Consider the following 17,765-nt stretch of genomic DNA (forward strand, 5'->3'; position numbering starts at 1 on the left):
ATCTATAGTAGCTTTTTACCTCTGTATATTTTCACATATGGATACTAATAGTATAATTACTATTTTGTTTTGGGGTTGAGAATATTTTTGATTCTTGAAAGGTTCCTCTGACTTGAGATGTTTGGGAATCATCAATATTAGTAGTTATTGTAAAGTATAAATTAGCTATTTTTTTCTTTGCTTAGAAAAAATTAATATAAATCAGGCATTCCTAGCTTGTGGACCATTGACTCATAGATACTAGGAAGCATTTGTATTCTTTCAGGATATGAGAGTTTTGCTATAATCTGAAGAGATTCACTTGGAGTGGTAATTTCCTTGTGATTTGGTAAAAAAACCCAAAACACTGAGTCAAGAGGCATGGATTATATAGTCCTGCTTCTACATATATGGATATCATGTATTATTTTGAACAAGCCATACTTCCCTGAGCTCCTTATTCCCCATCCACAAAATAAGAATAATATTTTCATGACCTGAGAAGGTTATTGTTAGAATCAAATGTAATAATGCCAATTCATTTTCAATAGACATTCATTAAGTACTTCCTGGGTGCTAGGCATTGTAAAAAAATTATGTGGCTTTGTATAAATGCAGGATGGCATAATTTTCTTTTTAGTGGGAAGTTTCCTATTAGGAATATATGAAAATATTGGCAACTAGGAGAGTAATATTTATAACTTTGGGAAGCTGATTTACTTTATCCTGGTGCTGGAAGTTGTGAAAATACTAAGCAAATTGTATTTTAAATAGTATCTTGTGCTATGGCTTCTGGTATGTTATTCCCTCACAAGTCATAGTATACTACTATTTTTAAAACCTTGAGAGATATTAACTCTCTTTTATCCCTGTGTGTAACAGATAATTTACACAAAGGCAGTGTATGCATTGCAAGTTTAGGTGGGACCTTTAAAACAAACAAACTAGGAATTGCTCCCCCCAAACTATGCTTCTTATCTCACTCAATGCATGAATGGATGTATACTACCAAAAACAATGTTTTGGATGAACCATATTATTCATCTGGACCAGGGCCCAAAGCTGTGTTTGCTTTTTAATGACTTTCTCTCCTGCTCTTTCCCTCTCTCCTTTCATTCTTCCTTCTTCTCTCACTAATAGCAGTTTCTCTCTTTAACTAAAATCATTTGTAAGAAGTTTTACAAAGTTGAGTAAATGAATTATAATTGTGTAGAGAAGCTTTTCTGGTGAGCTCAAATGACTATATTTAATGAACTTGGCTTTTAGGAATTGGCACCAGAGAGAACTAATGAGAAAGGGATATGCCATGAAATATCTACTTCTAGAATCTCATGTATATTAAATCTTATAAGTCAGTAGAGAGGATCAAAGACCCTGAGGGCCATTGTGTTGAGTCAGTTTCCTTATTTATATATCAATTAAAGGCTAGATAAAATTTTTTTTCTATAGAGTTGTTGGTGTTGATTTATTATTATGTGGACAAAGGAAACATTGCAAATATCACTCTGTAGTGGTATAGTGATATATAATTTCAACCTTAAATTGCTTTGGGATTAAGTAACATACTTAATTTGGGTATCTGTAATAAAGTACAAAAGCTAAAATAATTTCTTTCCTGCAATACAGTGTTCTAATTTTACTAGAAACTGGATACGTTAGAAGAAATTGTTTGAATAGTTATAGTTAAGCACATAAATGACATTTATGAATGGTATTTCTTTCTATAGAGTGGAAAGTGATTAGGTACTTAGTAATATTTTCCTTTTAATTCATTTATGGATGAGGAAAGAAAAAAGGAAAGTGAATAAGAAGGAAAGGAAAAGAGGTCTTGGTTCCACCCTGTGCTAATACTTAGCCAATGTCTCAGGCAAGGTCCTTGTGATGGATCATATTGGTGGAGAAAATTCTCTGCCTTTATGAAACCACACATATTTCATGTACTGATACTGACAAAAGAGTACAAGCATATTTAATAAGGGCCTACCATGTGTGGCCACTGTATTAGCTCCTGGGGACAGGATATAGACAAAAATGGGATGTTTCATGCCCCTTTTATGTGAGATAATTTACTCCATTATATTTTCCCTTTCCTCCTCTCAATGCATTCCTTTTTCTTACCCTTTCATTTTATTTTTTTATGTTCCCATTTATAATTTTGATTATATAATTTATAAATGTATAATTTAGATGTTATATCCCATCATATTCAACTTAAACCCTTGCACTGCCTATGAATATACCTTCTAACTGATCTAATAATGATAAAGTTTTTAGGAGCTATAAGTATCATTTTCCCATATAGGGATGCAAGCAGTTTAGCCTTATTTGTTTGTCTTTTGATTTATCTTACTTGTTTGTCTTTTTATGTTTCTCTCTAGCTATCTCCCAAACCAGGAGTGCTGTCCATCTTCTGCTCTATTGACCTTCCTGGTTTTCTTTAAGTCCCATTTAAAATCCTTTAGGAAGCTTTTCCTAACCCTTCATAATTTTAGTGCCTTCCTTCTCTTCATGTCCTTTTTGTATCCCTAGCACTTTGCATAGTGACTGATACATTTTAGGTGCTTAATAAATGTTTAATGACTGATCTGTAAAAAATAAAAAAGCAGGTCGTCAAAACTAGCCAACACATTGATTGAGTTTGGCAGAAGATATGTTTAGAAATTGGCAAACTCTATAAATGGTATTTTATTTATTGAATGATCAATTGTTTAGACCAAAGAAAGTGAAAGAAAAACTGTTAACAATGCAGATTAAGTTTACCAGGATATCATATGGACATGTTTTTTTTTTCCTGGAGTACTGATTGTTAAACATTTACTAGCACACAGATAATATGAGTAAAGGACACTTCTGAAGAGAGCCTGGTTCTGACTAACTGTAGAGGTAGGGTCAATATCACCCCATCTCACTTAGCTTTATCTATTTTATGACACTTATACTTTATCTAGTGAGAACATATTTCAGTTGTTCATTTAGTGTGAATGGAACTGGGAAAATTCCCTAGGAATAGTAGGGACTTTTTTCAGATTCACTAATTAATTTTGTCATGTTTGCTGTGACCTCTATGAAGCCATTTAGCTAGTTGGAATCTGAGATTTGAGCTGGTAGGAGCTAGGAGAGAGGTTTCCTGCCAGCCCCTTTAGAAAGGGGTGTCTGAGGGTGAGGTTGGGAAGAAATACCTCATCCTCAGTTCCAATTATGTCTGCAATTTCAATTAATCCAAATAGATTTCCTTTTGGACCTAGGTAGGCCATCCAAGCCTTGTTTACCTTTGTTGATTAAGATGTTTTCTTACTCAATATATATATCTGGATTAATTGGGATGGTACAAATTTGATCCCATCCTTACGCAAAGATATACAGGAAAATGTGTAATAGAAGTGCTACCATTTTAAAGGCACTCAGAGATCAATTTGGAAAATATTCTAAATATTCCCAATCAGAGATAATTCCAAAAGAAAGAAAAATATGATATTAATATTTTAAAAGGTAACTGACTTTAGTATATATCTACTTTCTTATTTCTGTGAAATTTTTGAGATTAGTTATGTTGTATTGAGGATATTCATGATGAAAGTAAGAAAAGGGCACAAGTAGAGTTTTGCAAATAATTTTCTACATTTAACAGCATCTCCCCAGTTTTAGAATTGACTGAGAGGTCTAGATTCATGATTCTGGACCTTTTTTTTAAGTATAAATATTAGTGTTGAAAAGTTTCATAGATGCCCAGATAATAGTTATACCATTATTGTTAGTTGTAAAAACATAAGAAAAAACTACTACAAATTCAGCAATTCTATGAAATTGTTTTATTAATCATATCTGTTACATATATTTGCAAAAGTGGCAATAAATAAATGTGAATTAGTATAGTATATATAGTGCTGGGCTTGGAGTCAGGAAGACATATTAACTGTATGATCATGGGCAAATCAGCTAAACTTTTCACTGCCTCTGCCAACTTTCTCTAAGTTACATAAAAATTATTGATCTGCATTTGTGGAGGGAGTTTATACATTGGGAGTTTCCAGTATAGTTGCAGACCACCTGCCCTTCCCAGTCCCAGAGCATATATATGTACAAATGTCTAAAGACAATTTGCTTATTTATTATCACACTTCATATATTGTTGTCAGTGAGTAAAGTGAAAGGGACAGACATACAATTGTGCATGTGGATTTAAGAATCCTTTGTAATAACTCTTTTCACAACCCCTTCTCCCCCCCACCCCCCCACCATGATTGGTTTGGTATGGATACATTGAGATCCTGCTGTGGTCATTGTGTGCTGATTACAAAAAAGTTTTAATTCTTTATAGCAAAATATAATTTTAAAGTCTTTTTTTCCAATGAAATATCTGTTAGGATCATAAAAAATTTCTTGGATACAATCACATAGATAACTTGGTTCAGTGATTTTTCTGTATATCATCAAGTAAGACATAAAACAGGGAGAGCCATGCTCATCAAAGATGTTTTCAGTGCCATTCAGAGTAGAAGAGGTAATCCATACAGATAGTAAGTTTGCCAGATACTTTTGTTTGCAGATGACATTGTGCTGATTTCACAAATCCTCAGAATAATACAGGGCCCTCTTGGGGATCCATGACTTTTTAAGAGAGATCAATCTGTCAATCCATCCAGGAAAAACCAAGTAAATGCTGAATGCTGAATGTCTGCATTATGACATACATGCATTTGGACTTTCAGGTACTATATGAACTTTGGGCAGGCATTGAAGATTGGCAGCTATACTTAGACCAAGAATTGAATAAGAGCTGAAAATAATGAAGCACCTTCAGTGATTTCAATTTACTCCCTGCAACAAAAGCCCGTCTTTAAAAAATGTCAGGGTTCTTCTGTTTTGGTTCTTTCTAGAAACTGATATATCATGATCTAAGAAGAACTAAAATTATGGGTGACTTTAAAGAATATGGGGATAGTGAGGTGGCATAGTGGAAAGAGTACCATGCCTGGAGTCAAGAAGACTCATCTTCCTCAATTCAAATTTGAACTCAGATACATACTAGCTGTGTGGACTGGGAGAAGTCATTTAACTATGTGCTTCTGTTTCCTCATTGGCATCTAATGCCCTGGATGTGGCTGTTCCCCAGGACTTCCAAGGTCCCCATCCTGGGGCTTTTTGAACTCCTTGGGGCTTTCTGGGGAGGAGGTGAAGGCTGATTTTGATGCGTCCAGCCAGAGAGCCCTGAAAGATATATTGTCTTGGTACTATTTCTAGTTTTGATGAAAGGTTTATCACTTGTTTGCTCACATTGATGGATGCTAGCTTTTCTGTTACCTTTCCCTGCCCCCAGCTGCCCATGTGATCATGGCTTACTTTTTTCTGTGTGGAAAAAGTTACTTATAGTAGTTTACCATTGAATATCTTGATCATTACAAATTTTGAGTTTTTTTCTAGATAGGTGTAGAGGAGCTCATCTGTCTACCACTGTTTAGATAGCTATCTAAGTGAGTTCAATTAATCTGTTTTAACCTGTCTACAAATATATAGCTTGATGAAGATTATCTGTGTATAAACTGACCTACTCTTCATAAAAATAAATAGCCAATATAACAAATGGAGCACTTTATTTATTTAAAAAATCCTTCTCTTCTGTCTTAGAATCAATACTATGTATTTGTTCCAAGGTAGAAGAGTAGTAAGGAGTAGGCAATGGGGGTTAAGTGATTAGCCCAGGGTCACACAACTAGGAAGTGTCTGAGGCCAGATTTGAACCTAGGACCTTCCATCTCTAGGCCTGGCTCTCAATCTGCTGAGCAACCTAGCTGCCCCAATTGGAGCATTTTAAAGACTAGTTTGAATTAGCATTGATAGGTAATATCTCTTAACAAATGATAGCAACTTTGACTACTGATTTTAATGTGATATTTTAAGAGCTCATTCTCTATAATTCTTATTAACTGATGTTTTATTTGACTAATGTCAAATTAACTTTTATACATGAACAAAGGTAGAGAAAACTATGTTCTATTTGTTCCACTATAAATTTATGTCATATGCCTTCAACTGGACTAGGCAATCCTCTAGTACCTCCTTAATGGACTCATTATCCCACTGACCAGAGCAGCTCTTTCTGACTTCTAAAATTTCTTCTTCACAACTTCCATACTTCTTTCTTTTCCCACTATCTCAGCTGAGAACCTTGCTTCATATTTAATGGAAAAAATGAGGCAATTTGCCAAGAGCTCCCGTTTCTTCCCTCCTCATGTCACATCACTTTTGATATTATCTCCTTCTTCACCTGAAGAGGTGGCCCTTCTCCTTGCTGAGGAGAATAAAAGATGAATAAAAGATTCCATTCCATTCTATCTCCTCTAGCAGATTGCTTCTTCTATCCATCCCCATTTTTTCACTTATCTTCAATCTCTTTTTGTCTAGTGGTTACTTCCCTACTCCCTACAACATGCCTATATTTCTTTAATTTGCAAAAACCATTCTTTTGACCCTTCTATACCCACTATTATCCCAAATCTCTTCTGTCATTTGTTAAGAAGGCTGTCTTCTACAGATAACTCTTCTTCTTCTCCATATTCTTAGCTCTCTACAATCTCATTGTCAACATCGTCATTCAACCAAAACTGTTTTCTCTAACGTAGTCGATGATCTTTTAATTGCCAATTCCATGACCTCTCATTCTTCTTACCCTTTCTTCAGTTTTTGCTGTTTTCATCACCCTCTTCTACTTGATTCTCTCTTCTCTAGGATTTGAGGAAATTACTCTCTTCAGGTTTTCACTCTATCTATTTGACTTCTTTTCAGGCTATTTTGCTGGATCTTCATCTAAGTCATGACCACTAACTGCGAGTGTTTCATAGGGCTCTTTGGCCTGGTGTCTCTTCTCTTCTCTCTTATACTATTTTATTTGGTGATTTCATCAGCATACATGGATTCAACTATCATCTCTATACTAAATATTTTCAAAACTGCTTATCTATCTCTAAGCTATCTACTGATCTCTAATCTAACATCTTCAGTTGCCTGTTGAATATCTTACTGTTTGTCCCATAGAAATCTTAAACTCAACATGTTCAAAACTGAACTTATTAATTTTTTCCCTAAACCTTGCCAACTTATGAACTTTACTATTATTGTTGAGGGCAGCATCATCCTCCCAGTCTCTCAAGCTTACAACCTAAGTGTCATTGTCAACTCATCATTATTTCTCACTCTCCATATCTAATATGTTTCAAAGGCCTTTTAGATTTCACTTTTGTAACATATTTTGAATATATTCCCTTCTCTCTTGATACTGCCATCATCCTGGTACAGGCCCTCATTTTCTAATTCTTAAACTATTGCAATGGCCTGCTGGTTGGTTTTGCTACCTCAAGTCTTTCTCTACTTTAGTCTGTTTTCCATAGTGATTCTCCTAAAGTGCTTGTCAGACCATTTCATCCCCCCTAATCAAGAAACTCCAGTGACTTCCTATCACCTCTAGGATCAAGTCTAAAATCCTCTGTTTTGTATTCAAAGTCCTTCATAACCAGTGGCTCCCCATCCCCTACCTTTCCAGTCTTCTTACTCTCCACTTCCTAAAGTCATTCACAATTCAATTCAATGACATGGTCCCTTTGCTGTTTCTCAAATTAGACACTCCCATCTCTCATCTCTGGGCATTTTCTTTAGCTATCCCCCATGCCTAGGATGCTCTCCTTCCTTATATTTGTCTCCTGGTTTCCTTTAGTCCCTGATAAAATCCCACCTTCTACAGGAAATTATTCCTGCCCTCTCTTAATTCTATTCCTCTCAACTATTTCTTATATATCCCGTGTATAGATTATTTTTTATATTTGTTTTCTTGTTGTCTCTTTTGTAAGATTGTGATCTAGAAGGCATTCTTTTGCTTTTCTTTATATTCCCAGTGCTTACCACACTGAATGGCACATAGTAGGCACTTAATAAATAATAATTGCCTGATTGAGATGAGGAAATTGAATCTTAAGGAGGTTAAGTAAATTGCCCAATGCCACATAATATTAATAGTAATGATTCAGACCAAGAGTCGCTTAGTCCAGAACTATTTCTCCTTCAATTGTACTGAACTGTATGCAGGACTATCCAGTAGCAACTACTGTTGTTAACAGCCTTATCTATTTATCTTATTAAAAAAATCTCTGAAAATCATACTTGGAGGGGTATAAACAATGAATTTTCTAGTAATGGTTTACATTTTTTTATTTCGGATGAAGGTTCATTGAATTCCAGGCTTTTGAAAAGTTGATATTTATTCTACATTTAGAAATACTAGATAATTACTTTTTGAATGTTCTTAAACTTATAATTTGAATAACAAAAGTGGATCATTATTATTCTAATCTTTCTTGTTTCTTTTTTTCTAAAAATAAAAAAGCTCAGAAGCTATACATTATATAGTAAGTAGGAAAAACACTGGATTAGGAGACAAGATCTGGATTTGGATCCAGATTCTTCAATTTAGCAACAAGTGGCATTTATTTCATTGTGTCACTTTTCAGTGCCACTTTTCTAATCCATAATGTGAAAATGATCCTAGATCATTCCTTTCTGTTCCTGTGAATTTTTGACTTTTTAAGATCTCCATTTTTTCCCTCTAAGCTGTTCTCAAAATAATTTCTTTTCTACACAAAAGCATTGTTTTTGGCCTAAGAAATTCATTTGTTCATTCAGTAAGCATTTTAATGCTTATTATGTGCAAATTTACTGTGTTAGTAAGGAAGTAAGGAATGTGCAAAGATTAAATATGGTTATCTCTCAACCCTTGTAGAACTCATGACAGGGAGACACACACACATACACTCACAGAAAGAAGTCAGGAAGATTCCTCTTTCTGAGTTCAAATTTGCCCTCAAACACTTATTAGCTGTAAGCAAAGGAATCCAGTATCATTGTCAAGAAAACCCTAAATGGGTTCATGAAGAATTGGACATGGAAAAGGATTGTATAAGGAAAGGCATGGAGATGAGAAAGACTTTGCAAATAGTTGAGGGATGCTGACTAATACAGTTTAGTGAAAATTTAGTTAATATGGAAGGATATAATGTGATGTAAGACTGGAAAGTTGGAAAAGTACTGGGATAGGTTGCTCATGTTCTTGACTTTAGTTTTGGACTTTCATGGAATGGTATAGGTGATCATCGAAGGATTTTGCATCTGATCAATTTGGTGACCTTATTGGGAATAGATTGTAGTGAAGCAGATCTTCCATGTATATTTTTCACTTCTGTTTTTGTATCCCCATTGTTGAATTGAATATAGTCTTACAAAATTTTATTATAATCTAATCTAAGCTAATCAATAACTGCTTATTATGTAAAAAGAACATTAGATGCTTTTTTCTAAAATTTTGACTTACCTATTTATACATAAAAGCATAATTTATTAGTTCCTCATCTATATTTACTCTATATAAGTAATAATATCCACCTCCATAATTTGTTACATTATAGCATTTTTAGAAAAAACATTTTCTACTTTTTTAGTGATACATTTATACATAGTACATTCTATACCCTTCACATGTACATTCAAGTATATTATTATATACATACCTATGTTTCTTAAATATGAACAGAATAACACACAGTGATCATGTCCATTATTTTCCTAAATTCTGATTAAACAAAAAACAATTCTTTGAGGTACCAAGAACCTTTATACAATAAGAAGCTCTTTCAATCCAGTTGCCTACTAAATTGTTGGTAATTGGTAGATGTTAGGTAATAGTTAGGTAATAATTTCTCTGTAAAATCACCACATACATTTATATCTGTACATACCCACCAACCACATGGCTCCTTTCTTTCATTATCAGCTCTTAGATAAATTTTCCTTAATTTAGGTAATGTTCAAATATTTAAGTTACCACAAGATGGCAACAGATCATTTCTTGCAATGTTGCTAACAGACTCAGTACAGTAATTTCTAACTTTAAAAAAGACTGTAAAATAAAAGGCAGATAATTTTTATTTAGCTATTCGTGAATATATTAAAAATAAACCTGAATAATTTTACTTTTTACTTTATTGTGTGGCAAATTGTTTCTTTCCAATTAATATAGTTGGCTTTTTGAAAATATTTATGTAGAAAATGACTTGAATCTCTGCCAATGATTGGACTAGGGCATGTGCTTCCCAGTGTTGTTTGGTAATGAAATTCTCATTTTAATTTTGTTATTTCAAAGCATCATGTTATGCATGAGACCTGAGTGTATAATGAAATGTAATTTTGTGATTTCCTCCGGTTCTTAAATTAATCTGAAGTTTTAGTAAGTACCAACCAAATATAGGCAAATGTTTGGATTGTTATTCTGTGATAGAATTTCACTGATGGGTAACCCAGAGAAATTATCAGAATTTGAAAGGTGCTTCAGATAATAATTTTATTTCCATGCTTCTTGAGTGATAGATTACCTTTCCTGCTTCTCTCATTGCTTTGCAGTCTAATAATCCTTTTCTTTCCTTCTTTTTCTTATAATGTGTTTATAATATCCACTCAGCATATGTATGCTAACATAACGAATTTTAATGGAAATTCTTTGGACCATTGTACATTAATTATTTCTATTTATCTTATTATAATGATTTAATTTTTTATTTTTTCCCTCAGACATTTTCTTTAGAGGAACTGAGCAAATTTCAGAATGGTTTATCTAAAATAATTGTCCTTCTTTTTTTTTTTAAATTTAAACATTTATTAATAATCATTTTTAACATGGTTACATGATTCATGCTCCTCCTTTCCCCTTCGCCCCCCGCACTCCCTCCACCCAAGGCTGATGCACATTTCCACTGGTTTTGTCATGTGTCCTTGATCAAGACCTATTTCCAAATTGTTGGTGGTTGCATTGGTGTGGTAGTTTCGAGTCCACATCCTCTTCTTGATGTGGGATGATACACCTTAAGGGAATTATAAAACATTTTTCATTGTGCCAAAGAATGTTGACCTTCTGAATAGCTTTGTATAACATAGATTGTTAGATTTCACAAAATGTTAGAATTTTAGAGCTGGATGGGGTCTTAGAAAATAGAACATGGACTTTTAGATCTGAAAGTGATCTAAGGACATTAAATGAAAAAGCTGGAAATGATTTTGATGATTGAGGTAGTTCAGGCCACTCAGATTACAGATAAGGAAAGGAAGTCCTGGAGAGGGAAGTGACTGTTGTTTTTTCTTTCTAGAAGACATCCCCTCTTTACCTCAGCCTCAGAGCCTCTTCCTTTAGGTTGTCATTGAAGTATATTTTCTGGGGTACAGAATGGAAGGAGGGAGGAATGGGAAGGGAATAATATTTATTTCTTTATTTAAACTCACGCTTTCTGATTTATTGATTACAAGGCAGAAAAGAGGTAAGGGCTAGGTAATGTGGGTTAAGTGACTTGCCCAGGGTTACCCAGCTAGGTAGTGTCTGAGACTAGATTTGAATGCATGACTTCCAGTCTCTAGACTTGGTTCTCGATCTATTGAGCCAATTAGCTGTCCCCAGGGAATAAGCATTTATAGAGTGAAAACTGTGCCAGTTATTGTGCTAAGCACACTTTTCATATTTTCATCTATTTACATATTATACAATCTATATATTACCATATTTTAAATATTATCACATTTCATCCTCATAATAATCCTACAAGATAGGTATTATTATTATCACCATTTTACAGTTGAGGAGAATGAGACAAACAGATTAAGCAACCTGTCCAGTGTCATACAGCTAGAAAATATCTGAAGTTGGATCTGTATTCAAATTTTCCTGACTCCAAGCCCAATACTCTATTGTGCCACAAGCAGCTTCTGAAGTTATCTTCTGCATGAAGCTTTTCTTCATTCTCCCAAATGGTAGTGCTCTCTCTCCCAAATTACCTTTTAGTTATTTTGTATGTATTTGGTTCTATTTTGTTAGATAATAAACTTTATAAAAATAATACTTGAAGTATTGGACATTAATTTAAATCCTACACATGTTATATAATCTTTGTTAGTTCCAGTTTTTTAGCTGTCAAATTGGGATAATAATTGTATCTGCTTTGCAGGGTTATTTTGAGAATTACATGAGATGATATTCATAAAGCACTTAGGACAGTGCCTAACACATAGTAAGTACTATAATAATAATAATAGTATGTAAAGGTATTATAATAAGCACCTTAAAATTATCATCACATTTAATTCTCACTGCAACCCTAGGAGGTAGGTGCTATCATTAACCCAAATTTTTAGTTGAAAAAACTAAAGCAAACAGAAATTAAGTAACTTGCTCAAACTTCATCTAGTAAATATATGAAAGAAGATTTGAACTCAGGTCTTCCAGACTCTAGGTCTAGTACTCTATCCACTGTGCCATGTAGCTACCTCAAAATTCTAGCTATTAATAAATATATTTATATTGACTCTTTTTGCAGTGGAAAATAACTGGAAATTGAGGGGCTACTCATATACTAGGGAGAGTAGGTGAATAAATTGTTATATGAATGGAGAGGAGTATTAGTGTGCCATAAGAAATGATGAAAGAGTTGGTCCTAGAAAAACCTGCCTGGAAATTGTATGAACTAATAAAGAATGTAGTGAATAGAACCAGAACAATTCATGCATTAACAGCAACATTGAAAAACTTAAGGCCTCTGATCATTGTAAAGACTGAAAAAGAGGTGATGAATTCAAGATATAGAATGAATCATATATTCCAATGCAGGAATTTGTTTCATGTGACGGTGTATTTGTTACAGTATTTTTGTTTTTCTTTTTTCTCCTTTTTTTTTCCCCCAAAGGGAGCTAAGGGTTGGGGAATGGAGAACAAGGAAGATAAAAGAAAAAAATGAATGCTTGCTAATAAAGTAAAATGACATGAGGGGGTTAGTCTCAGTGACTTATAAGGTCCCTTCTAGCTCTAAATATATGAGTGATTTCTCCTTGAAAGGCCAGGGGAACTCACATACATTGGTCTGTCTATTTCTTCTTCATGCCAAGAAAAGATCCTCTCTCCAAAATATCTCTCAATATTCTTGAAATGGCATATTATCTAAAACATAGATGTCCTATAGTCTTATTTACTCAACTTTCTAAGATGATATCTGGGATAAAGTTAAGAATATGGACTGGACCTGTGATTTCATTGACATTGGGAATACCCAGGTAAGGAAACTCTACCAAGACAACTTATAGTCCTACAGAACTGCTTACCATCTTACCCTTTTAAGTGACTTCCTCCAGGACACACACACTCTAGTATTTTTTAAATGATAAACCATGGTCCCTAATATGAAGAGGATATTTGTGTATTCATGTCTATTCTCTCATATAGCATATTTTAATGAAAACATTCTGCTTATAAATTCTTAACTTTTCCTTACTCCCAAAATAGTGGTTCTGATGGTTACATTTCAGGTAGGGAGAGAAGATGTTGGAGACATACAATCAGGTAGTGATGAGATTATAACTTCTCTCTGAATGTATCATAAGTGGACCCTGTCCATCTATTGGAAGTGGTTCTATTATCTAATTTGTTTTGCTTTGTTTTTGGGATTATCATCTATTTGATGAACATAATCAATTAGCAAATTATTTCTGAATAAATATCCTCCAAGTTGAAATTATGGTTATTTCATAATAAAAGTAGATGTTATCGCATGAAGAAATGTATGTTAATTTTTTAAACCAAAAACCATCCTTTCTTCAGCTGGATAGCAAATTTAAAATATTAGATCAAAAGTGGCCTTTACTCAGATAATTCTTAGAAAATATTTAATGATTCTATAAACAGAAATGTCTATTTTTAGTAACCAATAACTTTTACTCTATTTTCTTTCACTTAGTACCCTAATTCCATGGATAAAAATGTGATTGCTGTGAGAATTGTGGAAGAACGAACAGGTAAGCTGCGGGCATGCTTGTTATGAGATCATCGATGGTTGTTATTTTTATTTTAAAAGAGAGATTAAACACAAGAGATGAATTTGTGGTCTAATGGATTTTTAACAGTAAAATAATCAACAATTTATGACAGTTAAGTTTCTTTTGACTTTTTCTACTGGTAACAGTGAGTGAATAATCTTCTGTTCTATTGTTATCAACTTTGATTTCATCCACCAAATATAGGTTGTGTTTGCTAGAGGTCACTTAACTGGTTAGTGACAAGGACTTGATTCTAATTTCACTGATGATATCATAATATTATCTTTAATAATAATAGATAATAGATAGATAATAGAGACAATATCTTACTGAACAGTATCTCCCAATTTCCAGTCCTGTGCTTTTTCTAATCATGCATATAATTCTCATTCTCAGTGTTTTCATTTAATTATTTTAATTGTGGTTACATTTTGTCATGTATGTCAATAGTAAATGCAATGACACAGATAATTCAAAATGGTAGAGACTAAAAAATTCTCTCCCTCTCTTTTTGTTTTGGCTTTAAGATGCATTATTGATAATAATGATAACTTAGATATCTACAACACTTTAAAAGTTTATATCAACCCTATGAAGTAGTTAGTATAAGTGTCCTTGTGCTTTTATTGTAAGTATCATTGACCTGTGACTTCTCTTTACATAGAGAACAATGCAAATTGACACTTACTCTACAACTTGTATCTTATGGAGTTGCTTTGGTAACAGAGCTCAAGTGACTAGGAAATGGCAGAACTACAACCTGAAATCAGATCTCCTCCCTCAAAATTCAGTGCTATTTCCATCTCGCCATATTATCCTTCACATGAAAAATACTAATTGAATATGGTGGTTCAGAATTATGATCTAGGGAAGTTAAACTGGGCTTAAAACTTTGCCATAGAACAGTTATACAGAGATATCTGAGAATTTACTTAATTGACATGAAAGATAAAAATACCACTTTCCCCTTCTTAGTTACTCCTCCTCCCCCCAGAACTAGGTGACACATTTTGGACCTGGAGTCAGGAGGACCTGAGTTCCTGTACTTACTAGCTTTATGACCATTTGCAGGTTACTTAACTTTTGCCTTACTAGTTTCTATAAAATGAGGATAATAACTCCTACCTCCCAGGGTTGTTGTGAGGATAAATGAGCTAGTATTTGTAAAGCACTTTGCAAATCTTAAAGCACTGCAGAATACTAGCTATTATTATTATTATTATTGTTATTATTTTTAGATGCCTCAACAGGGATCATCTACAGAAAGAGGATTGCAGTCTGTCAGAATGTAATTCCAGAAATTTTAAGAAAGGTAACAAATTAAATTGTTTACTTGGAATTCCATTAGTTTTCATTCTCCCTATCTGATCCATTTAGTCATAGAATTATAGGAAGTCATTTAGTCCAAGCTAATCATATGAGGAAACTAAGGTCTGAAGTATGTCTAACCTTCCTGAGTTTATATCATGAGTTAGTATTAGAGCTGGAACTAGAACCCTGGTCTTAAACCCTAGACCAGTGCTTTCAAAGAAATATAGTGGAAAAATATTAGTACAAAAATTCATATGTCCTTTCCCCTTTGCCCTTGGGAAAAATTGTCCTTCAGCTATTCAGAAAAATGGGAATTTGTCCAGTACTTACATTTTCTTGTATGGAAAGGAGACCAGTCAATCTCCCAAATTCTAACATCTTGTAAATCCTCATTATCAAGGAATAAAACTTTTGGTTTAACTCAACTTCCTTAAGTTTCAAGTACTTTCCTTTTATTTTTTTTTTGCTCCTTTGTGGAGATGTTGAGATGCTCTAAATTAGTTTTAACAAAATAGGAGACATATTGCATGAGTGAGTTGGATTTTACATTTTTTTTACCAAAGGGTAAAAGTGACTCTTTTTATGTAAAAATGATCTGAGGTGTAAAAGTTGTACAGATTTGGTCTGACCTTTTAGAAAGCATGATAAACTTCCTTTTTAAACTCGTGGCCAGGGATGACAAAAGGAGTATTTAAGATGGTACCCTACTTCTTGGAGCTCTCCTTTAAATCTTTGTTATACTCATGTTATCTATAGAGTAATTGTGTTACAGACAAAAGTCTTCATGATAGCAAAATTATTTTTTCTCTTTGAAACCCCTTAAAGCCACATTGCTGATACTTTGTTGGAAGAAGGTAAGTGAAAAGTTTTTTTTCTCATATTGCTTGTGCCATAAGGGGCATAGATTGTTGGGAGTATTTTAAGAACCAGGGATTAGAGCATTCTGATAGACATTTAAAACTTGAATTGATTTTATATGATACAAACCCAAGCTGTGCTCCCTAAATGATTAGATTTGAAATTGAATTGCTGTGTTGTATAAGTGGGTAGAAAAACAGTGGCTCCTGCCACTTTTTTTTTATGGAAAATTCAAGATTATGTTAAAGATTAAAAATGACCTTTAATAAAAGGAGAGCCTATACCTTATTCTAGCAATGAACTTCTCTTTATTTTGAGATGGTAAAATGTTTTGCATTGTATATAGAGAGTGTGATAGGAATGATTTTTGTATACAGTGCATGCTTCCATTGTCCTAAATACACATATTGAATCTATTATTCAAAAATGCATTCAACTTCATCACACATCTCAAACCCTAAATTATTTAAGATACTTCTGACTTGTACGTTTCTGTTTTTTTTTTTAATTTTTTACATATCTCCTCCACTTAGGAAAGCATAAATTTCCAGGTATTGGGCAGAGGCTAAAGTGAAGAAAATATTTTACCTGATATTATCTTGCATGTGATGGTCTGTAAGTGGGTCCTATTAGAATCCATCAATTTAAGAGGGCCATAACCAAGCTAGAGCTGAAACATGAAATAGGCTGATAATTTACTTAGTGTTTAGTGATTAGGGAAATCTGGCCAGGGAACCACACAGCTTGCATAAATCTTGGGCCATCTGCATGTCCTCACCAGCATTTATTAAGGTCAAAGTACATTTGATTATCAAGGACTTACAGCAATTGGTGAGATGTGTCATTTGTGCTTAACAGTTATGTGGCCTCTTAATTATCCAAGACTGAAAGCACCTCTTTAGTTCCTTTTCATGTGGCCTCTTTGCAAAGATATGAAGTTACCATCCCTTTGTTGGACAGGTGAGCATTTTAAAAGTGCCAAATATCCTGTTAGAAGAGGAATCGTGGCTCAATCCTCAAGAAAGAAATATGATTATAAGAAGTCACTGTTTAACTTGGACTCAATATGCATCCATGAATGAAGATTCTGTCTTCAGGGAAAGCTTGGAAAATCCAAATTGGTAAGATCCCCTCCTTCTTCCCTCTATTCTCTTTTACTTTTTCTTGTTGCCCTTCCCCCTTTTTAATTTTATGCATGTAACATTCTGTTCTGAATTAGACCTTTTACCCCTAAGAATGTTATAATATTAATCCCTTTTGAAATTACCTCTTAACATTCCCTTGAAGAGAGAGGCTTTTAAAAAGCTTCTACTAGACTGCTAAATTTATTACCTGTCCATTTGAGTTACTTATGTCATGATCTGAACCTGTGATTTCATTGGTATGTGGAACTCTCAGGGAGGAAAAGTCCCTTAACCCAATGCATACTGGTAATTGCTTGGCAGTTTGTCATTTAAGGAATTTCCTGGGGTTACTGACAGATTAAGTGATTTAGCCATAGTCATCAGGCCAGTATATATTGGAAGCAAGGCTTGAAATCAGGTATTCTGGACTCTGAGTTTATCTCTCTATCCACTTTGCCATGATTCCTCTCACTTACACCATAGTTCTAATAACTCATTCTGTTAATGTACATATGATTAGAAAATAATAATAAGATACTCAGTGCTTTGTGATAATCATTATGAGAAGATGATATTGTTCATATGCTACCAAAAGAAGATGCATTT

The 17,765-nt window shown here is 33.7% G+C and overlaps 1 protein-coding gene across 1 annotated transcript in view; it reads left to right on the top strand.

The window, feature by feature from the left end:
• PRELID2 (PRELI domain containing 2) overlaps positions 1-17,160 on the top strand; it is a 37,595-nt gene extending 20,435 nt beyond the window's left edge. The window contains exons 2-4 of the mRNA XM_044659868.1: positions 13,788-13,845; positions 15,105-15,178; positions 16,996-17,160. Of these exons, the coding sequence (XP_044515803.1) occupies positions 13,788-13,845; positions 15,105-15,178; positions 16,996-17,160 (297 nt within the window). The remainder of the gene's footprint in view (positions 1-13,787; positions 13,846-15,104; positions 15,179-16,995) is intronic.
• Positions 17,161-17,765: the final 605 nt, after the last annotated feature.

Source organism: Gracilinanus agilis, chromosome 2 (genome assembly GCF_016433145.1).
Source record: "Gracilinanus agilis isolate LMUSP501 chromosome 2, AgileGrace, whole genome shotgun sequence".
NCBI lineage: Eukaryota > Metazoa > Chordata > Mammalia > Didelphimorphia > Didelphidae > Gracilinanus > Gracilinanus agilis.